This window comes from Sinocyclocheilus rhinocerous, unplaced genomic scaffold (genome assembly GCF_001515625.1).
Source record: "Sinocyclocheilus rhinocerous isolate Xijiao unplaced genomic scaffold, SAMN03320098_v1.1 scaffold106, whole genome shotgun sequence".
NCBI classification, from domain to species: domain Eukaryota; kingdom Metazoa; phylum Chordata; class Actinopteri; order Cypriniformes; family Cyprinidae; genus Sinocyclocheilus; species Sinocyclocheilus rhinocerous.
This window is the reverse complement of record NW_015633181.1, coordinates 1,485,334-1,512,832: the sequence shown is the minus strand read 5'-3', so window position 1 is coordinate 1,512,832 and position 27,499 is coordinate 1,485,334. Positions and strand designations below refer to the sequence as shown.

Here is a 27,499-nt window from a genome sequence, read left to right as displayed (position 1 = left end):
AGAGCAAGAGCAGGAGCAAGAGCAAGAGCAGGAGGAGGAGTGTGAACGTTGCGGAGTTCTCGGGGATTCCGAGAATATACAGTTCAGACTCAGACTCGACGGTCGGTGCTGAAGCCCGACGAGTTTTTGGACTCTATTTGGTGCGGCTCACGGCGCACGTCTGCGCGCAGGAAACGCTCAGGCTCGGATAGCGGAATCAGGTATGTGTCGAGACCACTCGATGCCCGCCCAGCAGCTGGAAAGAGTCCGCTCCGCTGCATATGACTCTGATGTTTGCTCTATGTTTATTGCGGTCCTAGGAGGTGCTGAAGGAAAAACGGAATGTGAGACGGCGTTCACACGGGACGCGTTCGTAGGTTCATAAACAGGACGCCATGGTTAAAAGTTGAACAGTTTTTAACTTGACACGGCGTCTTATAAACGTAACAGCGAGACCAAAGACGCAAGAACGCATGCTGTGTGGATCGCAGTGGTCGCTCCTGTCATTTAGTTTCCATTTTGTTTCTCTGTTACAGTCAGTGCGATCTTACCGCTTAATTTATCTGCTGGTTTATTCTTCATACACGGGTTAAGAACTGATTATTTATATTTCTGTTTCCAAGCCATATCATTTGTGATATTTTATAATTTAATATGATGTAATGCAGTTTAAGAAGTCTTAAATTTGGTTTACTGTTGTGATCTTGACCTTTCCCTGTATTGATGAGAGAGATAGATAGATAGATAGACCAGTTACTGAAAAGTGTTTGTCATAGTCTGTGCAAAGAGCATGTGCATGTGTTTTGAAGTCAGGACAGAGTGGATTGAGAAATCTGTTGTAGATTTCATTTTAGTAGCCTATTACTCGATCCATTCTTTAACTCTCATATCTCCACCAAGAGAAAATGTGCATCTTCATTAGTCTTGTCATCAGACATTTATTTTAAGCATCAGGCATTTTTGTCTGTTACATCTACAGTACAGGTGCAAAATAATTCATGTCAGGAGAGTATTTGGAGACATTTGAAGAAATGGGATAGAGTCAGGCTGACAGCACTATGCGACCTGTTATCTGACTTCTTAAAGATTGATAATGACTTGTAATGATGTTATCTTTGCAGGAGAAATGAAAATGAACACATGGCGACCTAATTTCTCAGAGGGGATGTCAATACAATGAACACGGAGCGCTTAAAACCGTGCTGGGTCATCATCATCTTAAAATAGTATCCTAAACATCAACCTCAACATTCAGTTTAGCCTTCTGGCTTAGACCTTTTTATGTTGTTTTACTTTTATTAAAGTAATTATCAGGAAGTGGCATTTTTCACAGGAATACTGAAGCACATGGTTTTAGCTAGTGCAACATAAACTTGCATGGTGTAATGTGTCATAAATCCATAGAAGCCACGGGCGCTTTACACTCATTAACAGGTCAGTTGACAGCTCAGGGACACAGTGGTTGTGTGTTTGTTCCTTGTGCAATGAATCTTGTTTTATACAGGGTATATCAGTGATAATACGTGGCCTGGAGATCAACAGGAACTGGTGCTGATTATACAAGAGGTCTTGTACACCAAAAGAAGTGATGAAAACGGTTGTCTGGCTCAGGGAGTTGAAACGCTGAGACAGTATGAAATACAAGGCACAGATTCTTCTCCCCTCAGCCTTGGGACAGAGGCAGGGCTTTCATTTATAGTGATGGATTGATTTTTGCTGATTGATTTACTGTAAACGATTTATAGTTTGCTGAATTTGCGGTGGAGGTTTGCTGGGAGATGCAACTCTGATAAATTGAGCATCACCACCACATATTCGAACAACAGCAATGACCTCAACACATCTACCAACTGACCAGCCAATGCATTTTTGGACAATTCAATCTGTACACTTCATGTCCCCTTATGCATTTTGTTTACATATTTTGGTATAGTTAGATTATGGACCAGTAAATGAAGTTTATACAGTATACTACACTCTTTAACACATTTTACCCTAAATGTGGTAAAAATTTGCAGATACCATCTAAATCTGGCTGTAACTAAATGTTAATTTGGGCTTGTTATTTAGCAGCTAACCATGAACATTTTGCAAAGAACAGTGGATGAAAAGCATGTAGGTCATCTGTAAACGCCTCTAAAACGGACAAATGCTGAACCTGAGAAACATGATATCGAAAACTTGTATAACACGCAAGTTAGTTTAATATAATTACCCAGCTAACCTCTAACTGCCAGCTGTATTTTTGTATCGGCCACTATGTCCTGAGGCGAGATGGACCTGGAGGTCAAGGAATCCTGGCAATTGGGTTCAGGAAGATTTTACTGCTCCTGGGAGACGTTACTAATGGTGTCTTATTTTAAGCAGGTTATATGCTGTGCTAAGTGAAACGCCAGTCCTTTCCAGTCATTCTGGAATTGTAAGGCTTAGTCGTTCTCGTCTCTTTGAGCCGAGAGATGAGTGTAGTTAATGCTGCTCAATGTGAAAGCACGCACGTGATGGAGATTTACCGCTGATTACAGAACCGGCTTTCTGACAAGATGCGCGTTAAATATCGCATGCGATTTATCGTGCAGCCCTACCCTGCAGTAATGCTGAAGAGATGAACACTCGCAGAATGATCTGCAATCAGTGCATCAGTACGACATTCACAGAGCCGGCGACAGGAATGAACCCGGCTTCATTATTTCGGTCATCCAAAAGCTTTCAGATGCACAGGCCCAAGCAATTAACTAAAGAGGAGGTTTCAGAATTTTTAAATGAAAGATGGATGTGTGGGTTATGAAGACTGGTGCTTGTGGCTGAACCATTTTAATATGCTTTAATTTGTAAGCAAGAGTTTCAAATGAGGGCCTGAGCCTGCTCTTAGTTTTACAATAAAAGCTGAACTCTGAACACCTAGAAATGGTGTAATACTGGTCAATATTTGATTTCAGCTGCCTTTTACTCATTTGCATGGACATAATTTTCTTAATTAAAAGAAAGTGGCTTTGAGACATCTAGTAAGGTCTTAACGGTTTTTAGCAATATTGTTATTGTCGTCTTGTACTAAAATTGTCTTGTGCTATGATTCTCAGGTAAATATTGGAACCTTTTACACATCTACCTATCTATCTATCCATCTATCTATCTATCAATCATCTATCTGTCTGTCTGTCTAAATCAACGATTAACATTACAGTTAATGAAAATCAAAATTCATTTATTATTATAATTCATTTTCATGATTCACAGTGTATGCATTTTTTCCAGCTGTGTGGACAAAAATGAATGATTTTCCATATGATTAAATTAAATTGAGTCCAGTGTTGCTTTGGGCCCTATTGACATTCATTGTATGGGCATAAACAGTTACCAGTTACAAATACCTTCTTTTGTGTTCTGCAGAAGAAAGTAAGTCAAACATATTTGGAGCAACATGAAGTTGAATAAATGAAGGCAGAATTGTCATTTTTGGGTGAACCGTCCTTTTAAATCTCATGCTGACTTCCCTCGACAAAAAGTAGTGACTGGCATAAGCAGCGACCGCCTGTGATGGGATCACGTGAGATGGATGTCAATACCAGTTGTAAACCTGGTCTTTGTATTTATTGCAGCTTTGAACTAATAGCTTCCTGCTTCTGTGGGTGTCATGGGGCTTTTGTCTTTCGGGCTGTTTCTGCAAAGACTCATTTCATGCAGAGGTCAGGGGTCAAACACAGTGGTGCAGATTTACGTCGCCTTGTATTTTTGAGCCCAGAGCTGCACGCTAAAACCCCGGAAAGTAATAAAGTCCTGTCACTTTCGGAGCAGCCCACCCGTCACTGGCCTCAGACTGCTGAATCACTTAAGACTTACTTAAGGAGTTAAAATGAGCTGAGCTGTTGCCAGGCAACAAGGGACACCTCAGCAGCCACTAGATGCGGGGTGTAGCTATCCATCCCTCATGCACAGCCAGCGGTGAAAGCGTTGAAAGATTCACACCGCATACCCCTGCTCTCAAAGCACTCTAATGCTTCACGCAGCAAGGCATGCTGGGATATATTATTATGGACTGCTGTTTGTATGCACTCCTGCCACAAGTAGTAGACACAAGTGGAAAGTGTTGGATTTTTGTGTTAAACTAAGACCTTCTCCATGTGAATTGCAATTCCCGTGCATTCACGTTCACACTCTACGCATCCCAATCAGGCCCGGGCTGTTGATTAGCTGAGTTTGAGCACATCTCTTTCAGTAGTTTGGGAGATGCCCTTGGACAGACGTCCTTGTGTCCTAGTGGACCGCTTGGGGCTTATGGAGGCAGCGCCTGCTTTTCTGGCATTAACGCAGCGCTCTGACCTTGACCTGACTGATTTGACCTGAAAGCTTTTAAGTAACTTTCTAAAACAGGATTCGGTCATGTGACACCATGTGAAGGGCTTACGTGTCACACTTGACTGGAAGTGTGGGTGAGTGGTTTTTAATTCATATTATGAATTAACTGCTTCACCGCTGTGCATGATGGATGTTGATTCAGTGAATGATTTTGCATAACATTGAAATGACAAATTGTGGTGGATGAAGAACCTTTGCCTGGTTTTAGTCTGGTCTGGTGGAAAGAAATATTGTGAGACATAATTCAGTTGTTTATTCAACATGCTACATAAGCCATGTCTGGAAATATTTTATGTTGATATTTATGTATTGGTTCTAAAATGGCTTTTTTTTTTTTAAATAGGCACTTTGAGGTTCAGAAAGGCGGTTTATAAATAAAATGTATTATTAGCAGTAGTAGTAGTAGTTGTATAACAGTAATATTATTATTATTAATAATAATTAAGGTATTTCATTGTTTTATTATCAAAGAAATTGTCATTTCAACTAAATTGCCATTGTTGCAAAGTATGATGTAAGTAAAATATAGTAAAAATGTGGTTATAATTAGGATTGCACGATATTGGAAAAAACTCACATTGCGATATTTTATTTTTCTGCGATTATATATCGCGATGTGAAAAAAAAAATCACCACATGACTTGAATAGTTTATTTGGGGGGAAAAAATCAATGACTGGGGTAATTTTGCAGACGAGTAAATCAACATGGGAAACAAACAAATTACAAGCATAGATAAATATAATAGAACAAAAATACAAATGAAATAAGCAGTGCTTTATATTTTTCAGGTAAGTCTAACAGTATTCAGGTACAGAAATTGAATAATCAAATGTAAAATAACACCGCATAGTCTTCACTGTATAAATGACATCTAATAAATCTGTGTTAAAGGGGTCATATGACGTTGCTAAAAAGAACATTATTTTGTGTATTTGGTGTAATGCAATGTGTTTATGTGGTTTAAGGTTAAAAAAACACATTATTTTCCACATACTGTACAATATTGTTGCTCCTCTATGCCCCGCCTTTCTGAAACGTGTCGATTTTTACAAAGCTCATCGGTCTGAAAAGCGAGTATATCAGCATTTTTGCTGCTGTAGCTCGTATAAGGTTCATGTACACCTAGTGCACTGTGATCTGCAAAGTTCGCCTTTTTCACAAAGCCGCTGTGGTGCGAGTTGGTACTTTTTTTTTTACCCGGTTATAACAAAATCAGCTCTGCTCCAGTGGACCTTAAGCTGAAGCCAGAATTGAGTATTTCAGTGAGCTAATGCTGGACATTTGTGTGTCTGTCCTGAGACTGGATGAGGGTCATGTAGAAACTGGTTCACCTGTGGCCGCTGACCTGTGGTAGATGTTTACATGTGCTTCTGCTCTGCTTGTGTAAGTACGTTTACGTGACTGATTCGGTCGCAAAGGCCAGACGGCTCAAATAGAGCAGATCTTTTCTTTAAGCCACCTGTCTCTGTGTCCAAGGCTGCCCGTGTTGGTTATATTAAGGAATGGCTTGCCCTAAATACACTTAAACAGGTTTAATAAAGGTCAGTGATCAGTTTGAATCTGCTGCTTGTTGTTGTCGTTTAGATTTGTTTATGTGAACGTGTGTTGATGTAATGTAATTTCATAGATTTTCATTTAAGCTCATGCGTTGCTTAACCATTATAAAGTGCTTATACGTTTTCTAGAGTGATTCTTATGGACAGCATTTGTCTTTTTAGGTGGTTGTTTGTAGTAATGGACCAAAATATTGGGCATGCCAGTATTTTTGGGGGGGGCATTACCAGAACAGGCAGATAATTGTTAATGGGGGATAAACATTAACATTTTGAGCAATTTTCAGCAATTTTGCACATTTAATATGATTACCGTTTTTTATGAGATGCGTCTAGGGTGTTGAGTTTAAAACTGGCAGAACCATTTGTTTGTGTCAGAGACAAGCAAACTCGAGCTTGAGTTGTCATTGTGAGCCTGATCGATATCTATTCATATGTATGTGTTTATGTTGTTTGAAAATGTTCTCACCTTACAGTAATGAGACAAGACTTTCACACCACTGTCAGCACAACACAACTCCAAGTTCCTCCAGTGAGATGTGGTATAAAATAAAATTTAAATATTTTAGTACATATAATAATTTTTATAATATTATTTTTTTATTTGATATATTTATTTGATATTTTAATATTGTGTATTTTCTTGTGAGTATTTCATAAAATACTGGTAATATGTATATATCTCAAATAGAGCAGGAAAAATATATATAATACTTGTTTTTATATAATATAATATATAATTACATAATTTATATATTACATAATATTTATTTATATATATACTTATTTATTAAAATATACAATATATGATTTTAATATTTAATGATTTATTTTATTTGTGCTACAAATCATTTTCCAGTTTTGTTTTTTTTTGTGTTTTTTTTGAGTGAAATTTGAAACCTAATTTTTGGCCATTGTTAAAAATCCGTAGCTGGTACCTAACTAAACTCCATCAACTTTTGAGTTGTTGCTGTCATTGTTTTCACTGATGAGGTAAATTTTTTTTAAAGGTCCAGATTTATAAATTGTGTGTGACGTGTGTGATTCATGCGGCCATGTTTAATGAAGGCATGTGCTGCATGTGTTCCCGCCATCTGATAAGACCCTCGTATGTCACTGATGTAAGGAGCGCATGCTGTCTGAATACTGGGGTTAATGAACCTACTGTAGACTTTCTCCTGTGTTAGTGTTTTCTCTCCCTTTGCTGAGTTGCCTGATCAGACTCTGCAGCAGTCTTCATACACTCTCTTTGAGAGGAAAAAAAGAAAGAAAAGTGGGCCATGGTGACCTATTTTTCTCACAGTTCAGGGAGGCCGAGGGTTGCGGTGCTGCAGTCAGTCAGAAGGCACACAGAAGTGGGTCAACGGCAGGGGCTGTTTTGTGAACGGCTTGTCGAACAGTAGAGGAAGCTGCAAATGAAGCACATATTATACACCCAAACCTGTCCATATCACTCTAAGCATGTGGAATAAATATGTCTCTCTCTTTGTCTAAAATTTTATTTATTTAAAAATATTGAAAATATTTTTTTGTATACAAATCTCTCTCTGAAATACTATATAATTTCAGTTACAGTTCAGAAGATTTTTATTTTTATACATTATTAAATGGTTATTTTAAAATATTAATTATTATTAAAATCTAAGATTATGTATTAAAATGTTTAAAATCTATTACATTTTTGGGATAAATATATTTTTTTGTACAAAATCTCTTAAAAAATCAAGTATTGGCTGATAACCGATATGATTCTGATTTATAATTTTTTTTTGGCTGTTTTGTAGTGCACATATGGCCTTTAAGAAACCTTTAAAATCTGTAAAGAAAGCTTTAGTACAAATTCACGTTAGTACAATCAGTACAAAGCCTCTCTGAGACACATCTGAGATCATGAACTGATTCTCTCACTGGTCTCCTTAAGCGTTTCCTCAAAGTCGTTGAATTTACGAAGTGACGCTCACAGCTCGAGTCAAGTTTTTTTTTTTTCCATTGCTCAGGGTAATTAAGATGACATCAGTATCGCCACACTGGTGAAAGCCAGGAGTCATGGGAGAATCACAACATCATCATTACGCTCTTGGACACAGATCCCAGTGGGCGTGGCCTTTTATGACGGATTGTTGTTTTTGTAGAACGTAAAAGGTCAACGGATCCTTCGGCATACTGAGAGAAAGACGAGGAGCAGGAGACAGGACTTTGGATCCCAAAAAGCTTTTCATTTTGAATAATGGCCGTTTATAATGCAGAGTTCAATATTTGATTTAGGCGGACTGTTCTGCATCTAACAGGCACAGGGAGACTTTGACCTGACCCAGAGTTTCAGTATTTGAGATTCCGCTCTTATCATGAGTGCTGTGAGTAATGGAAAGCAGGTCGGCCTGCACTGGAAGTGTTGGGGGCAACTGTAAAACGTGTCAATTGTAACAACCTCAATAGTAGTTTCAGAGTGACAACACATTACTCCGGATATGACTCTGTAGGGTCTCCCGCTTTCCTTCAACTTTGTGAGAAATGTTTAACAAAAAAATATATATATATATTTTTGGGGTCTTTTTTGTAATGTCTGCATTGTCTGGGTTTTATTGTTTATAAGTTGACAGTGCAAAGTTTTAAAAACTTTGAACATAAACAAATTATTTGTTTTATTACTAGCAATTATAACACTGAATTGAATTGACTGAACTGAAATTCTTTGATTAAACATCATTTTATCATAAATATCTGGTATCTAGCTGAAGACAGATCTTGTTAGCTGCTCAATATATATTATTAAAATGGCTGAAGCAATTTCAATTCATCATAATGCATGTGATGTTTGCTTTACATGCATATTATTTCTTGGCAGCTATAAGAATTAGTACCACATTAAATGGAATCTATTTATTATTATTATTAAAGTATTAAAGCAATGACTAATATTTTGGGTATATTGTGTATTTTGGGTGTAATCTTATTAATATTTGAGATTCCTATACTGTAAATTTTTTTAAGTTTTAAATTAAGATTATTGGAGTACATTTTAAAAGAAAATACTTCTATCTTTCTACTTATTAATTTAATGTTTAATTCAATGTGTTACTTGCTGTTTCTCTGTAATTATTTGTGAAGTTCACTAGCAATTTCGGAGTGAAATTTGTTTACAATTTTTTCAGTGTAGTTAAGATTTATTTTCCAAGTGTTTTAGAATTGTTCTTATTACAGGGCCAAAAATGCGTTTTTATATGACATTTTATATATTTCATGATATATTTGGTTTATATTAATCACTATATTATATTTATTAATCATTACATTAATAATAATCAGCTAAACTCTGTATGAATGAACATTATTAGTTGCTAATGGTCTATTACTTGGATTCAATAAACAATGCAGAGTAGAACTAATAGATAAAACTGTTTTTTTTTTTTAAATAAAGCATTTATTGATATTTATTCATTGTTAAAGTTGTTTCAGTAATGTTTAAAATAAAACTGTAAAAAATCTGAATGCATCCAATTGATTTTTCCATTACTTTGTAAACTGTCTTAAAGAGACAGTTTCAAAATAATTTTTTCATTAAAATGTGTATATTGTTATATATTGTTGTTGACCACTTTATTTTTTTTGATTATACATTTTTGCTTTCCATTGTCCACCTCTGTAGTGAGTGTCTTTTATCATATATATGTTGCTCGGCTTCTCGTCATGTCTACAGCACTGTTAAACCATGGTATAATCACTGTAACGTCTCTCATGACTTATTGCTTCCCTGCACACTTCCCTACTTTGAGTCTGATCTAATAACCCACGGACTGATGCCTTGGCATGAATGACCTTTGATCTAATTGAGTGTATCGTGTTGCTCAAGGATCGTGTCCCAAACAGGGCCAGGTGGGTGTTCCCGTGATAATCTGATGAATTCCAGCGAAGGTGAGGAGAGCGGTGACGTCTCGGACTCCTGCGTGCTGCCAGAGGAGTCCATGGCAGATGGTTTCCAGCAGGATCACATATGACATGCGATAACGTTACAGTCAGGAAAGGTCAGTCAGCACGGTACTGCAATGTCTCCCGCGAAGGACACGATCCACACGTTCCCGGGCAGGCGGGATGCATGTGCGCGTTGTGTTCCTGTTAGCTGCGAGGCAGGGTTAGTGTTTAAACATGACATTTCTCCCCTCTTCCCCCACCTCGGTGTCAATGTACAGAGGACAGTACAAATATTTGTTTAAAGTGATGAACCTTGTGCAACCAAGGGCACTGTATTTGCATGATTATAAAAGGCGCTTCATGCTCTCCTGTTTAGCACTTTTATGATAGTGACTTGAAGTGATAGGGAGAAGAGGAGTGAAATGACACATTCCAGCAAGCAGATCTAGCTGGTGGACCAGCAAAGCCATGATGTTCACCAGCATGCATGTTAACAGGGGACTGGTTTAGCTATTTAAAGGAATATTCCCAGTTCAAAACAGGTTAAGCTGATTTGACAGCACTTATTGCATAATGTTGAATACCACCTGTGTTATTATAGTATTATTTGTATACTATTATAGTATTTATTAATATTTTGAATTAGCTTTTATTTTATATTTTCAGTTTTTATTGACATTTTTAGTATATTTGGGGGGGCTTTTGTCATTTTCATTAGTTTTTTTATATTTCTATTTAGCTTTAATTTATTTTTTATCTCAGTTTTAGTAATATTAGCACTTCAACTTCTACAGTAAGCATATTTTATTTCAGTTAATAGCTAAGGCAATATTTCTAATTTTCATTTAAGTTTTCATCTAATATTTATATTTTATTTCAGTTAACATATACATTTTTAATAGTTTTAGTTAGGAATAGCAATACTGATAACCAAAAAAATTATAAAATAAAAATATAAAAAATAAAATAAATGGCTACTCATCCCTCCTTTTCTTAAATAAAAGAAGCAAAAATCTAGGTTATAGTGATACATTTACAACGGAAGTAAAAGGTGTTCATCTATATAAAGATTAAAATACTAGCCAAAAGATGTAGACAATATGCTTGTTAACATGAATTTTTGTTCATGTTATATTAAATTTTATAACTTTGTTTCCATGTGAACATATTTCCTAAAACTCTAAAAAGACCATAAAAGTGATGATAACAACTTTTACAACTCAAATAATAGTTTTAATAGAAGAATTAATATAAGTGCTTTTAAAACATAATTTTAATGTTTCTGCTTTTCAATCCTCTAGAAGTTAGGCCTCATGCACTTCCATTGTAAGTGTCTCACTATGACCTCACTTCTCTTCAAATAAAATTCGAAATTATTTTGTGGTAATCAGCGTTACACCACAAATGCTTTCAAATGAGCTTAACCTGTAATGAACCCAGAATATTCCTGTAAGAAGCCTTTTGTGGATGCCAACATGCTTCGACACTTTCTGTTTTCTTACAAACCCACTCATGTAGAACTCAAGATGATAAAAACCAAAACCAGCTCATCCTGCTATTCGATAAAAGCTTTGTGGTGGATGACGTCTCAGAGTTTGTTGGAGGGCTTCTGGGAACATCAAGTAGTTCTACTGCAAAAAAAACCCTTGTATTCCAAGTCGGCCTGGCTAGTGTCTCAGATGCCATGGAGAGTCATCTAATCCCCTGAAACGGAGACAAACAATCTGGAAGAAGGTTAAAAATACACCAGTGAGACATTTTGAAATTCCGCCTCTGTCTGAGTTCAGTGTTAAGGTTAAAGATCCAGCATTCAGATAAGACTCCCCCACTGGGGAGGAGATAACAGGGACGCAGATTGAAAAGAGAGAGAGAGACGTTTGGTTTGGGGTGGGTGGGGGGATTTGAGATGTCTATCTGGCAGTGTGAAGGTTTTTGTCTTGCAGATCCAGTTCAAGGACGCCTGCAGGCAAGGCAGCCCTGACTGTGCCAGTGATGCATCTCAAAGTCACATGCGCTCACCCTGTGACTCTCAGCAACAACAGGAAGAGGGGGGAGCGGGGGAATCAGGGGCACTGTAAAATCCTTCATTTACCCCCCACCCCACCCCACCCCGGTTAACCCCTCGATGTCTTCCTGCAACCACGGATATTGTGGCTGCGTTGAGGCGCCAGACAAGGGCTGTCTTCGATTATCCTCAGATGCTTTGAAATGACTCTGTAGTGCCACATATTCCGGTGCAGCCAGTAAAAGGGTGTGTGTGGTTTTAAAATGGGGCTGAAATGGAGTGGGAGAGGTTTTAATGTAACTTAGCCATTCAAACGGGCATGCTAACTGCTTCCCCTCATGCTTTTAACTCCTGCATCCATTTTTATCTGTGGCGATTAACGGTTAAACCTCTGTTAAGTCTGCAGTCTCACTGCCCTAGTGCCCTGCGGTCACACATAAGCTTAGTGTAAAATTCCCTTTTTATGTCACACGCCAGTTTAAGTAGTTTGGACTGGAAGGATCATACTAGTGTTGAGAGAGCATTTAAAGGGGTCATATGACGTTGATAAAAAAAAAAACATTATTTGGTGTAATGCAATGTGTTTACGTGGTTTAAGGTTAAAAAAACACATTACTTTCCACATACTGTACATTATTGTTGCTCCTCTATGGCCCGCCTTTCTGAAACGTGTCGATTTCTACAAAGCTCATCGTTCTGAAAAGTGCGGTGTGCTCTGATTGGCCGGCTATCCAGTGCGTTGTGATTGGCTGAATACCTCAAGCGTGTGACGTAAATATTACACCCTTACCAGGTTCAGGAAACTTTCCTCCGTAAAATGCGCTGCACACACTCGAGTATTTGGGTTGTACTGATATGCAACAGTGTTGTAAATAAAACTTAACCACTGATTTCTAGTTGTGTCCTCTTTTGGAAGACACTTAACATGCATTAAACATGCATTTAATGGCATGTTTTTTTTTTTCTCCCTCTCCTCTTGTTGATGTGGCATGGCTTGAATCAAAGGTCATCCCGGGCTCTAGTTTGGGCATCTCTGATTTAAAGAATTAGTTAATGACTTCCATTCTTCTGGAGAACAGAAATTTGAGGAATATCCAGGCCACTCAGGGTAATGGAAGTGAATAAGAACTAGAGGTGGTCAAGCTCTAATATGCAACTTGCAAATATATAAATAAATAAATGTGGTTCATTTGACTCGTGCATTGCATGTGTTCTAAAAGCAAACAATTGCTTTGTGTGAAAAACAGACAAAATACAAGTTGAAAATCTTGAAAGTCTTTCCTTGGCATGTTCATAAGAGTTCATAATAGAAGTAGCATTTTCTGATACATGAATGAATCATTCGTTGAGCCGTATTTTTTCAATGAATCATTTGATCCAATTCACAGAACTGCTATGAATGAATCTATTACAAATGGGACTGTTCGGATTCTCAAATTCAAATTGGCTCAATAATCCAGTCAGAGAGGTTAACAGCCTAATTGATGGGAAGGTAGTCAGTGAATACCAGCCTTAAATTTGGATTGTTCATTACATAAGCCAATTGTGTGTCTTCGGAGCACTTAGATTATAGCATTTGTACAAATGTACAAGCTACTTATATGATGCTATTTTGTCCTTTTTGAAGTTTGAAAGCTTCCGTTTATTGATCAGTATATCATTTCAAATTTCTCAATTGGTGTTCCACAGAAGAAAGTAAGTCATATGTTTTTTTGAGTAAGTCAGAGAACAGTTTTTCTTAGCACTCTAATCTCTTAATTTTAGAGTGAACCCGGTTGACCTGATGTTGACTTCGAAAAAGAGCCTATCAAAAAGCAGCGGTCGTGTGCTTGAGGTATCTGTGCTAATCTAATCTGTCCCTCAGGCATCCGTTATCACAGTTTTGCGACTTTTTGATTAAACGGAGAAACCATGGAGACTAAATGATCAATAACCACTGTCATGATTCCGGATTCTCTCCGTCGTAAATCTTCTGCTGGCTGGCGTCCAGCTCATTTCATTTCACAGTTGCAGATTAGTTTCCGTCTTACTCAAACCAGAAGTGTTTTGAGATGCTAAATTATACAATCACAACAAATTTGTCAACAGTTTCTGTGCTCCCTGACACACTACCTAGACAGAAGCGATCATCTAGTTTGCATTGCAATGCATTGTCCTAAAACACAAACCCAAACAGACACACATAGCACAGGAATGTGGCGGGGGAAGAGCATAAATCTTTAATATTAATGAGTCTTGCTGTGGCAGGAGACCCAGCAGCTTTGTCCCTCTCTCCTCTCGGCTCGCCTACGCTCCCTCGTCATTTAATTAACAGTAGGGAGATTATGGAGGCCCCAGGCCTGTGAAGATCTGATTTAAACATGGAAATGGTACATTACTGTCGCTCTTTTGGCAGAAAAAGGTTGGAGAGGAAGTGAAAAGATGATTTGGCCCTCCGGTCCTCCACATTAGTGTTAGGTACCGCAAAATACCTCACGATATATGTATTATGATACAGAAGTCATGATTCAATACATCATAGTGCTTTACAGTATCATAATTGGATCACAATTGAAACCGCAGCATGTGTGTGGAAGTGAAACTGTGGTTCAGTTAGTATAGTCCATTTGAGGTGTATGTGAGCGCAGGTGGTTGATGCATGCACTCTAGAGAGATTCATCATAAAGATTCATCATAAAGTTGCTGCTATCTCATAACCCTCCGTTTCTTTAGTTTTGTTTTCTACTGTGAAACAACGGCCTGGGCCACTGTTGCCACCTTGTGGAACAACTTATTAGTGCAAAACCAAGTCAATGCGCTTGTGCAACCTGCGCATACAAAGTACGCGTGGTTACAAAAATCGGGTGGTGCTCGTACAGTACTTGCGTCACACGCGCTGTACGCGGACCCTCGGATGCGCATAAAATCCGAAGTATGTTTTGGCCATTTCATGTCACTTTCGTATCACCTTATGGCTTTGGCAAAACTAAGAAATGCAGAGTTGTTACTAATTTAGACTACCTTTTTCTTCCTTAATTGAGGAAATTATATGAATGCGAAAATAAATAAGTACAGATAAAAGGATTGGTTGAAAATCTGGGATTGTTTTTTTCCCATTTAAACCTGAAAATAAACAGAACATTTTACAAAAATGTACATGTAAAAAGTAATTTTAAAAAAAGTCAAATTTTACGAAAAATGTTTAAATGCTTAATACAACAAAAAACATATATTATACATATAATTTTTATTTAAAAAACACATTTAAAAAAATAATTTTCTTCCAATAAATTGTAGTTAAATCGGTTTATTAAATTGCGCAAAATAGTCTTGTAGTCTCTACTATATATCAATATATGATTGGACAGTACTATTTTGCCTAGTTTCAGAGTTTTCACTCATTTAGATGATCTGCTTCTTAATTGAAGAAATTATGAATGAGCAAATGAGTAAGTAAATATTGATATAAGGAGCTTTTATATATATATATATATATATATATATATATACAGTATATGATATGTTAATATATATATATATTAGAATTTTTGTTAAATTATGCAAAATACCCTTTTAGACCCTGTTATATATTGATATATGATTGGATCAGTCCTGTTCACCATGTTGGGTATTTTTCAGAGTAGGTGTTGGTCTTGGTGACTGGTGCAGGATGAACCCGAACTAGCCCGCAGGCTAGAAACCTGGAAGCGTCGAACATCATGTGTTGCCCAGGCACTTGCCTTTTCCTGGAACCGAAGCGGTTAATGTTTCGCTGTAATTGGCACACAGCTGCTCTCCAGTTTGACAGGGATGAGTTTGGAGCCTCTGCCTTGCGTGACAGCTGCCTAATTGGGCATTCTTCCCTTGTGGTAGGTACCGCCTCCTCCAGCCGGGCTGCTGAAGAATGGCAGAGGATTACAGATGAGGACATGGTGACCCTCTCTACCTTCCGTTGGAGTAGGGGGTGGGGGAGGCGGTGTGATGTAGTTCAATGCCGTTGGGTTACCAGGAGGAGGAAGTGAGAGGGTGGGGTTCTGCCAGGTGGCGGATGACAGAGTGGCACACGACAGTGTCAGTGTGTCAAGGGCGCAGACATCAGCAATGCTGCGACAGCCTGTTTTTTCTGTTCATTCGTTTTGAGGTTTTCACTCTAGTTTTATAGCTCCTGGCTGTCTTCACACATCAGTTTGTAGAGGATGGCATATTCCTGTGTGTTCCTGTGCAGCTTCTCTTTCTACTCTCCAGCTGTGTGTGAAACTGCCAAGGTGAGGTTGTGTTCTCTTGTTAGAGGCGATTAATGACACTCGATGAGTAAAAAGTGAATTATTCCTGCTGATGTAAAATGTGCTGTTGGCTTTACTGTACTGCTTCCCTGTTGACCGCAGAGCAAAGGGGACTAACAGCACAGTGGCTAGCCATGGCCTATCTGTTAGTTACATACTCTCACACATTAGCCCTACAGCTCATGTGGTGATGTGATTTTGAATCCAGCTCAACACATCAAGTCAACATTTCACATCCTGTTTCTTCTTCTGCCATTCATTTTCTTTCATCATTTCATTTTCATATCAATAAGAGACGTGGCCTAGCAGTTAGTGGATGCTTTGACATGTTGTATAGTGGTACTTGTTCACAGGCGACCAAGTTTGAATCTCAGGTCATTTTCTGATCCCACCTTCCTCTTCCTATTGTTTCCTGATGGTTTTCCATTGTCCTTTTAAATTAAAGGTAAATAAAGATAAATCGATAAATTATTTAAAAAAAAAAACAGATTCATAAAAAAAAATAAAAAAAATCATATAAAAATTAATAAAAAAATACAGTACTATTCAAACGTCTGGTACGTTTTTTATGTTTTTAAGTCTATTATGCTCAAAAAGACTGCATTTATGATAAAAAATACAGTAAAACTGTAATATTATGAAATATTATTGCAGTTTTGAAGAATGTTTTTCTATTTTAATACATTTTAAAATGTTATTTATTCCTGTGATGGCACAGGTGAATTTTTAGCATCATTACCCCAGTCTTCAGTGTCACGTGATCTTTCAGAAATCATTTTAATATGCTGATTTGCTGCTCAAGAAACATTTCTTATTTTTATCATTGAAAATATTGCTGCTTATTATTTTGTGGAAGCTGATTTTTAATTTTTTTTGGTGACACTTTTTTTTTTTTTTCAAGATTCTTGAAAGTTCAAAAGAACAATATTTATTGGAAATAAAAGTATATAAATAATAAATAAATAAAAGTATTAAAATAGTATTAGTAAAAAAAAATGGTACTAACCATTTTTGAATGGTTTTAAATTTTTGAAGTTTTTAATTGTAGTGGACATAGAAAAAGCTTTAAAATATCTGTATCCATTTTTATCATGGATTGAATTTTCAGAGTTACATAATGATTCAATTCCCAAGAGCCTTTATTTTGATTATACCAACATGTTTTTTGACACTTTTATTGTTTTGTTTATGTAAAGAGGACAGGAAAATATGACTGGAATGGGATCGAGGAAATGCTGTGAGCTGGATTTGAATTTGTGTTGATGACAAATCATTTCCTTTTTTTTTTTTTTTTTGTATACAGGTAGAGAGTGAGTCTGAGAGGTGGGGTTTAAAGATTCATATCCATCCCTAAATAATGATGAATTGTTTTTCTCCTCTGACATACCTTTCCCCTTGAGTGTTTATATGGGTGACTGTTCATGTGTTTCTTTCTGTTTACCTCGGACGCATCTGTACCTGTGTGTGGCGGCTGCAGGTGCGTGTTTGGTTTCTGTTTTGTATATTCCTGGCTGTAAATGTGTCCACGTGCATGTGTTTGTGTTCAAACGGGGCCGTGCAGCTGGGGTTGTTCTCCAGGTTTGACTTTCACCTCGTTTCCCCTGTAGCTGTTTTGAAGTGTTGAGTGGAACTACCATATAATCTGTACTCTGACACTCACGCACAGCCTTGAGGACAGCAATGATCAGCCCAGTTCTCATTCCCTCCAGCCAAAGAAAAGAGTTGAAATGTATGTTTGAGTGAATGTGAGAGAGCTTGACTGGGATTATTTGTATATGTGTGAGTGTGAGTGTGCAGAGAGATAGAGAGATTCATTAGCATTCTGCTGAGGAGTTCTGCCGGTAGAGCAAATTGATTACCACACTTCACCTGTCTGAGCCTCCCGAGATCTGCAGCGAAGACGCCCGTTCTGTCTGCGCTCCCGTCGCCTCCGTAACAGAGGGCCGCTCTCATTAGCCGTCATTAAACGAAGCTTATAGTCAGGACACTGTTGTCTTACGTAGTTCTAGCAAGTGTGAAGATTGCTGCTGTAGTCCTGAGGGCTTTGTTCAAGTGGAGATTTCTAGAGGTTGTTAAAGGTGTTTTCTTGGAGAGGAATAGATCGTTTGTGCATTTGTGTGTGCTTTAAATTGACTCATACGTCTAGGTGACCTTTTGAAGTAAGACTGCAGTAACATGGGAATTCATATCTGTGCTAAACACTTGTGAAGTGCTGAGGAATGAACCTGAATGCACGAGAGTTGCACGTCATTCAGAACGGTATTCCAACTTGACTTTGACCTAGAACTGAAATCTGAATTTGAACTAGGACTGATGTTTAAACTTGAACTAGAAATTAAATTAAAATTTGAATATTGGAATTTTAAAAAAATCATTCCAAAAAATAAAACTAAATTTTCAACAGGAAAAATTAATGTTTGTCAAGAAAAATTGGGGGAAAAAGTTGACCAAGTCTTGAAATTTGACAGTTTAAAGGCCATGTTTGTATAAAAATGGAAGAACATTTCCATTTTAAATTTCTTTGAATTGCAATTCAGTAAATTCCACTTCCTATCATTTGCAATTCAAATTCCAATTCAACAACTTGTAGGAATGCCCAAATCAATTCAAAGCTTAGAGGTGTAGCAGGATCTGTGGTGTAGTAGTAGTAGTACTAGTAGTAGTAGTAGTAGTAGTAGGAGCAGTGAGGAGCAGGGTAAGATCGATTTGGAGCTGCCTGTGTTATGATTAAGGAGAGGGTGAGTAGATATGGAGGAGTTGGCAAGTGGAGTCAAAGTGTTTTCTTTGAGTAGCAGGAGAGTGCGCGCGCTCTACAGCCCATGATAAGAGTGGAGAGTGAATGAGATACTGTAATCGTACTCGAGTGGAATTTCATTGGCATGTTCTGCCAGCATTTTTGCCAGTTGAAATGATGTGCCAAGAGGAGGAACCCAGGTGCTTTGTCTTTTCATTGGTTAAGTGCACTTTTAATTAATACATTATTAATCTCTGTTTTGAATGTAATTTCTAGCTACACTCTAAAAAATGCTGGGTTGTTTCAACCCAACTTTGGGTCAAATATGGACTAACACAACTTTTGGGTTAAAAATTGAATGTAAAAATTTAACCCAACAGTTGGGTTAGTCCATATTTGACCCAAAGTTGGGTTGAAACAACCCAGCATTTTTTAGAGTGTATACACTGAAGTTTATAAATATGAAAGTTTCTTATGAGCCGAGCAGCAGAATTATAATGAGCTGAAGGCAATATTGATCTTATGTGATAATTTTTTTTATGAAGTTATTGGCACAACGTAATTCAGCATACATTTTAGACTTGAATTGTATTTTTTTTTTAATATATTAATGTATTATGCAATTTTTTGTGTGTCTTCTACTTCTGTCCCCCCCCCAGTTTTCCTTTTTCTTTCTTTTTTTTTAAATATGATAAAAAAATATAAGGAAACAGCAAGTTTAGTTTGTAGTGTTTACATGTTTCTTTTAAATAACTTCACTGTCAAGGGGCATTTTTGTTTTGTTTCTAAGGAAGTTTGTTTGTTCTGATTGACATGGCATCCATGGCATCGAATCAGCTGTTTATTTGCTCTGCGCTTTACTCCAAAAGAGCAAAAGTTCACTGGTGTGGACGTTACAGTCGTGTTTCTTTAGGTGGCACGTCGCTCCTCTTATTTAATTTTCTCAAGCCATATTGGATTTACAAACTCTGTCCTGCGTATCTGAGTGAGCGCCCGTAGCCTGGCTGAACACCAGCTGCCTACGATAACATGATGGAAAGGGATTCACACGGCTCCCTTTCCTTTAAAATTTCTTTAACCTTGGCTTACCTTTAACGCCGGGGAAGCGTCTGCCAGTCTGGTGTCAGATATTAGCGATATGCGCAGCAAGGACTGGGTTGTCACTTTTTATTAACACTGAGCGCTTTGCATGGACTCCAGCTGTTGCGTGCGCCGAGACTCGGGCGTACTTGACCTTGACTCACAGCACAGTTCCTGCGGCTCACCCTATTTTTAATCATGCATTTTAAATGGTGCAAATGGATTATGGTTCCTTATAATGGGGATCATTCATTAACCTTTTTTTGTTAGGGTACTTTGTGAGACTGGTTGAATTCCAATTAATTTCATACCCCACATGTGAGCATCGCCGGATTGGCTTTTCATATCAAATCCCTGACATTTGCGTCAAGAAGTCCGGCGTTCACAGTTAAGGCCATTTTTTTGTCCAGCTCCTCAGGGGAAATTGCCTCTCAGCCACTGATGATGGTTTGACTTTCCTGCTCATGGTGTCTGTCTGGGTGAGCAAAGAAAGACACCCTGCCATGATAAAGCTTCCTGTCTGCGGCTGTTCCCTTCACCACTGGCTAGTGAAATCACTTAAAATGCTGTTGGGCGTGAATGTTTGACATTGTCAGAGGTAATGGATTATCACTTATTTTGTATTTCTTGTGCAGAAGGGTCATGTGTGGGAAAGGCAAATGGAGGGTATGCTGTGAGATCGCACCTTAAACCTGTATTTCCTGTCCCTTCCTCTCAAAATAGACTCTCAGGAAATAGGCTAAGACTTAAATTATAAGTATTCATATACAAGTCTTGCTTGTTGGACTTGTTGGACTCATGTTGATTTGGACTCCAATGACTTTAATTTCAGGATTGAAACTCGGAAGAAAGAAAGTCATATAGGTTTAGAGTGACATCAGGGTGAGTAAATGATGACAGAATTTTCATTTTTGGCTGAACTATCCCTTAATGTTTTCCTTTTGTTTTCATGGACAAGATCTAAACTAGCCTGATCCGATTGTAGCCCAGTATTGATTTGTCTTGAATGATGTGTTTACTTCATTGTTCTTATGGTCCACTTTTTCAGCCTGTCTGTTTATCTTCTTTCTCTGTCCGTCCCAAGTTTGAGCTTGTAGGGTAGCAGCACCTCCTTTGGTGGGAAATTAATCTTAATCTGGCCCATTAAGATTAGCGTGAGACGTCAGATGGCCCCGTTCTAGCAGGTTGTCCTCTTTGTTTTTAAATTTAGGTCAATGGCCCAGGCTGATCATGTAACTGAGACTGAATTAGTTAATGAATTAGTTTTCCTCCTTGTCGTCCTTGCAGTCGTAACCTGTTGCACCTGACCTTTGCAACTTAATGCAGTTTGCATCAAATTTAAATGCGTCTGACCTTGTGCTGATTCTCGCAAGATTTTCCTGTAATGTCATCTTGAGGATCTTAAGTTACTACGGCACATTCAGGATATTCCAGGCGTGAGCATGCTGTTGAATTGCTGTAACGGCATCCCCAGCTCAAGGTCGAGTTTAACTCCTCAGCAAACCGCTGTAACATGTTACCCCGTTGCTGAAGGGGCAGGACATGGAGGGTAAGATGTTCTCTGGCAGTTGAGCACTGCTTTAGGGGAGCTGGAATCCTGTATTAATTAACCTTTGTGGTGGTGGCCCTGACAGTGGGAAGTCAGGAGTGTTTATGAAAGCAGTTCTGACAGGGTTCAGACCCGTCGAGCGAGCAGCCAGCGGTGCTGTCATGTTATCTGATGCCGTGGCTCTGTGGAGGAGAGGTCTGACAGGTGTGCCATGTGTGCCCCTCTACACCTGCCAGCCCTGCCGAGCAACTACTGGCCTGAGTGTGAGGGACTGCTGACAGCCTTTTTTGAATGGGTATTCACTTCTTTAATCCTGTTATGCCAGGGAGACTGTCAAATCTGTTTTATTTAGGATGTAGTCTTATTGTACTGAATTTAACAATAGTTCTTAATGTTTTTCTGTCATAATATAACTTGGTATATTCACACATGTGAAAGAGAGCAGTTTTAAATGCTGCAAGTGAATTTAGGCATTGCAACATTTTGTGAATGACATTTTAGTGGTCATTTTAAGACGCTTAAGCATAGCAGGCAAGAGGTTGTCCATCATACTAACAAAGTTTGTTTAAGCAAATATCTTTCTTTTGGATGTTTATGGTATGAGCCAACACTGTCCATGATTTAAGAAACCTTCAAATGCCCATTGACTCTCCTTAATCTGTGAACTGATAATTCTCATAAATGCTCAGCCAAATAAGAAATAATGGATGTTTAAAGACCTTCTTTACACATGAGAGCAAAAATTGAGAGATCTTTAAGAGGAATCTCAGCTGGGTGTCAGAGCAGTTTGATTGACAGTTGCTGGAGTCCCTATAAGGAGTTTGTCAAACAGAAGTTTTATGTTCACTCTGAAGTTTTTTTGGCTTGAATTTAATTAGTTCTTTAGTGCTAATTGGTTTTGACAGAGACTTCAAAGAAAGTTACAGTGGTTGTTTTGATGATGCTGGGATGTTGATGCCTGTCACTCATGTAGTGTTTTTTTTCTTGTGCTGTAGGTTCCCATGTGGCTACATCTGAGATCAGAAGAGTAAACAGGCAACACTGAGCCTTTGGTTCCTCCCAGAAGATAGCCCAAACATAGAGCTTATGGTTCATTGTGACAGAGAAACCTCCTCATTCCTCTGACTGTGCTTACAACATATTTTAAAGCAGTGTGGATTTACTCATAGAATGCACAGTGATGCCAGCTGGGTTTTCGTGCTTGACATTACAAATGCCCGCTGGTCCTGTATGTAAAGCTCTTTGACTGAAAAGGAACAAAATCCAAAGCACTGCTGGAGTTCTCTGTTCTTTTCATTTATGGCACAGATCTTAAGACATTTTCATTAGCTGTAAAACATCACATCAGGGCATCCTACTGTTGAACATGACTCATGGGGTGGAGTCTGGCCCTGAAACTCACCAGGATTCTGCTGCTTTAACATATCTGGAAGGTTTGCTAATGCATCCGGTCACCACTGGACCTGCTGCCACTGCTACACAGAGATCAGAACCTGTCCACAACAATGAAGAGAATGCCAACAGGGTGACTAGGGTGTTCCAGCTCCCTAACCATGGCTCCCCCTCTCCAGACAAGGGTAGCCCACCTAGTGCAGCCTCACAGCACCTTAAAAAAGCCAGGCTGCTTCGCTCAGGAGCATGGAGTGAAGATGACAGCCAGAAACGAACAGGCGCTGTAGTGGAAGTGAACGGACAGAGAAAGGAGCACTACAAAGGAGGCCTGGATGGCTCTGGGCAGGGGGAGAGCACCTTGCTGGCTTCTCTGCTGCAGTCTTTCAGCTCTCGGCTGCAGAGTGTCACCTTGTCACAGCACATTTCTCAAAGCCACAAACCGCTCGACAGGGACAGAAGAGAAAGTGCTCCTGCTGATAAGGAAACCTACCAGAGTTACGGCACAGCGTCAGGCCGCCTAAAAAGCCTCATGAGGAAAAGCAAGCAACAGAACCATAACACTGTGCCTTATTGTCGTCAGAGCAACCAGAACCGAAGCTCTGATTCTCCTCATTCTTCTCAAAGTTCTGCCCAGCCCACTAGCTCTGAATCCATGTCCTGTACAGAGCGACTCAAGGCTGTTGCCAGTATGGTACGGACTAGGTCCAGTCCGGCCCCTTCACCCAAGCCCAGTGTCGCCTGCAGTCAGCTGGCCTTATTGCTGTCCAGCGAGGCTCATCTTCAGCAGTACTCCAGAGAGCAGGCCATAAAAGCACAATTAACCAGCCGATCAGCCAGCGAGAGGCTAGCTGCCATGGCTACTCAGCAAACGCAGGATAAGAGGCCTCCCAGCATGGGGCAGCCAACAACTGCCCTAGACATGCTAGGTTCCTTAAATGTTCAAAACGGAACACTCCCCCCACCAGCGGTAAACTCCAGCAAAAAAAGCCCTTCCATTTCCTCACTCTCCACGAGAACCCCCAAAGAGAGACGGCCCTTCGACAAACATGGTCGACCACCGCAAAACTGCAGCAGCCTGTTGCTTCTACTTCTGAACAATCACAACTCCCAGCAGCAGCTCACCAGAAATGGACACCTGGAGAATGACAATGGCATCCTCCCGAGCCGGGCCTCCTCCCTGCAGTCTGACAGCGAGTACTCCAACCAGGATAACAGCCTGACCAAAGACAGCAGTGATGCTGAGAGTTTCTCCAGCTGTTCCCCCATCGACCTCTCCATGAAAAGCAGAGCGCCTAGCCAAAAATCTGAGACCTGCTCTTCCTTAACCCCCTTTGTGGATAAGCTCACAGAGTCTCACATAAACAAATGGAAGCCGGAATCTTCTGTGCCAAAGGTCCGTGAGGCCACATATCTGGATACCAGCCCAGACGTGAAATCCCATGATAAGGTCACTCTAATGCAGTTACTGCTGGACCGCAGAAATAACGAGAAGGTAAACAAAAGTTCAGATAATCCTAGTTTGCGGCCTGACACAATAATCAGCAGCTTGACTGCAGGCCCACTTAAACGGATTGGCACACCTGAGGACAGCAGAACGCGGAGTCCTCTGGACCCTCAAACAGCTACCTACAGCTCTATCTCCCCTTCATACTTCTTCCCTTCACCCCATGCCCAGTCCAGTCCCTTAGATCTGTGTAAGTCTAAAGCTCACTCAAGTGAAAAGATGCTGGAGCCTCCTTTTAGTGCCAGCAAGCTACTACAAAATCTGGCCCAGAGTGGTATAAAGAACTTGTCACCTTCTCCCCCTCCTTTACACTCTCACAAGCCGACAAGCAGAAGGCAAAGCCCAGAACTTGAGCTTGACAAGCCTCAGGCCCTCTTGGATCGACTTGTTGTTCCACACAAGCGGAACAGAGCCTCCATGCTGGATGGATGTTCCCCTCCTGCTCTCCCAGCTCACAAATGTGAGCGATCACCCTCTGCATCAACACAGATAGAAAACCTTCTCGAGAAGCGCACGGAACTGCAACTTCTGCTGGGAACAGCTTCCCAGAAGGAAAGAACCAGTGGGCACAGAGTCTTGGAAGTAACCTCAGGGGGACTGGAGAACTGTGACAGACCTTCTCCGGACTTTAAGATCAAAACCGAGTCAGTAGAGGAAAATCTTTCATCCAATAGCTCCGATGATGGGGTATACCATCAGAGACGTTCATCACAACACTCACCCATTGCTGAAGCACAGGACACAAAATCTGAACTATGTCCTACAGAAACAGCTGCTAAATTTGGACTTCTCAGCCAGCTTTTGAAACAGCAGACTGCTACCTACCATTCAAACCCTCATACCAGGCTCCTCAGGAACTCCATAAAAAAGGAGCCAGTGCATTTTCAGAGCCCCATTCCTAAAAAAAGAAAACTCTGCATTGAGCTAGCAGAGCACCTAAGTAATGAACTCTGTCAACCGTCTCGAGATATCACTAGTGACAATCTGGTGTCTGGAACACCTGAGTTTAATGGTAGAGGGCTGGTAAAACCAAAAGAAGAAGAGTTAGTAGGGAGTTCTAGGAGCAAAACACCTCTCTCCAGAGAAAGCCAAGGCTTCAATGTTCTTAAGCAACTCCTCCTGTCAGAAAACTGTCTGAAAGAGCTATCCCAACCCAGAGGGACCCCAAGTCCCTTCATCCCTCAGGCAAACTGTGCAGCAAATGGAAGCTTAACCCAGTCTGGTTTCCCTCAGGAGTTGTCGAACTTACCGTGGTACCCCTATTATCTCAATACAACTCCCAAAACAGCGCCTGCTTCTGTTGATACCACTGGGGGGTCGCTAGTTTGGGCTAAGGGCTCTCCCAAAGCCAGTCCTAAACCTGAGGGATTTCCTGGAGAAACATTTAACAGAGAGGAGAGATCCAGTCCAGACTCACCGCCTCTAACCAGGTCTAATCCGATTCTTTACTACATGCTTCAGAGGGGAAATGGTCAGCTCAGATCTGAGATCCGGGATCAGGTGGAGCCCGCCTACTGTGTCATGGGTGCAAAAGTGGAGCCGCGTATTGACTATGAGCACAGGATAAACTCTCCAGTCCACAGACAGACTCACAGCTAGAGAAAAGAGAGCCTGAACGGCACTGTGGAAAAATGGTAGATATGAACTGCTAAAGACAGAGAAAAGCTAAAGAATTGTGTGTATGGTCATTTGTCTATAATATCTTTTTTTTTTTTTTCCGTTTTAAAGCAGAAACTGAATAAGTCTAACCATGGAACATGGCAATTTAGTTTAAAACATTGGCTTTTCGCCACCACTTTAAATGATTTCATTTGTACATTTGTTTGATTTGTTATTTTTATTGATGTCATAATGAGATAGTCACATGATTCTCCATGACATAATTATTTTGTATACACATATTGGAATGTTTTTTTTTTTTTTTATGTATGTATGTATGCTGAGCTAACTTCTTTATCCCGTACTATGTAAAATGTCCACCACAAAAAGCTTGTTCTTTTTCCACAACTGAAACATTTATGAAGAACATCCTATTACTGTATGTGTATTATTGATGAATCCAGACGTTACTGCTAATTTCACACTAAATTAATCTACAGCCAAATCAGGACCCTTTCCATTTTATTGAGGCAAAGAAAACTGTATAGTCTAAGCACAATATTGGATTTGTGGCATTGAAATGTCCAGTTATAAAGTATATTTTCTTACAGCGGAATTTAAAGGAACGTCAGTGTAAATTCGTTCTCCCAATCTTTCTTGGAAAGCTAGCTGAGGTCAAGAGGGTTTTCACATGTGATCGCAAGGCAACAACATTTACTGGAATGTTCTATAATCGTAGCTTAGTCAGATTTACAGTGCTTTATTTTTCATCAGGAATGAAACTATAGCTGTTATGTGGTGATAATGGCATGATGTTTAAAAAAAACTGAACAAATCTGAATGTTATATTTTTAGCCAATTAAATGTATCTTTTTACAATTTTGTATAATTTGTTGTTTTGTATCTTATCTAAATATCCTGTATGTAGCATTCACGTATTTATGGTGTCGACAAGAATTTGAATGTTGAAAGAGATGATACAGTTTGTCCACCAAAGCCATGATTGGTAATTATGATATTTATGTAATATAAATTTTTCAGGATACTGTCTGAATAAGACGCTCTACTGTGAGAAGGGATTGGAATTCAGTCTGATTGTCTGATTCTTTTTTTTAACATTTTTTTTTCACTTTATTTCCATTTTTCAGGTTTTTTTTTTTCATGTAAAGGCGCATCACTTGAGTCTTAAACATTATCCAACAAGAACATTGCAGATTTTATTCCATATTCTCTGTACGATTCATATGTTTTGACAATGATTAGATACATTTATGTACATATTGCTTTCAAGATGACTATTTTGTATTGTTCAAGACAAAAAAAAAGTTTTTAATGTCTTGCATTGTACATAAGAAAACTGTAATAATGTAAATATTGAAAAAAAAAACAAAAAACAATTATAGATTTTATTCCACGTTCTCTGTACGATTCATATGTGTTGACAATGATTAGATACATTTATGTACATATTGCTTTCAAGATGACTATTTTGTATTGTTCAAGACAAAAAAAAAAGTTTTTAATGTCTTGCATTGTACATAAGAAAACTGTAATAATGTAAATATTGATACTGGAGGA

General features: G+C 39.0%; 1 protein-coding gene across 2 annotated transcripts; it reads left to right on the top strand.

Annotated features, from left to right (window-relative positions):
- On the top strand, positions 1–27,119 carry LOC107743422 (nuclear receptor-interacting protein 1-like). Of its 2 annotated transcripts, none has more exons than XM_016556644.1 (2): positions 1–200; positions 22,422–27,119. In XM_016556644.1, exon 2 carries the CDS (start codon positions 22,793–22,795, stop codon positions 25,919–25,921), a length of 3,129 nt encoding a protein of 1,042 aa, XP_016412130.1. In that variant the 5' UTR covers positions 1–200; positions 22,422–22,792; the 3' UTR covers positions 25,922–27,119. The 2 variants fall into 2 exon arrangements, with proteins under 2 accessions (XP_016412130.1, XP_016412131.1); XM_016556645.1 differs by lacking the exon at positions 1–200 and adding an exon at positions 20,816–21,721.
- Positions 27,120–27,499: the final 380 nt, after the last annotated feature.

Bases quoted from the DNA above. Each gene is read 5' to 3' on its own strand.
- LOC107743422 (XM_016556644.1), top strand. From the start codon at position 22,793: ATGACTCATGGGGTGGAGTCTGGCCCTGAAACTCACCAGGATTCTGCT.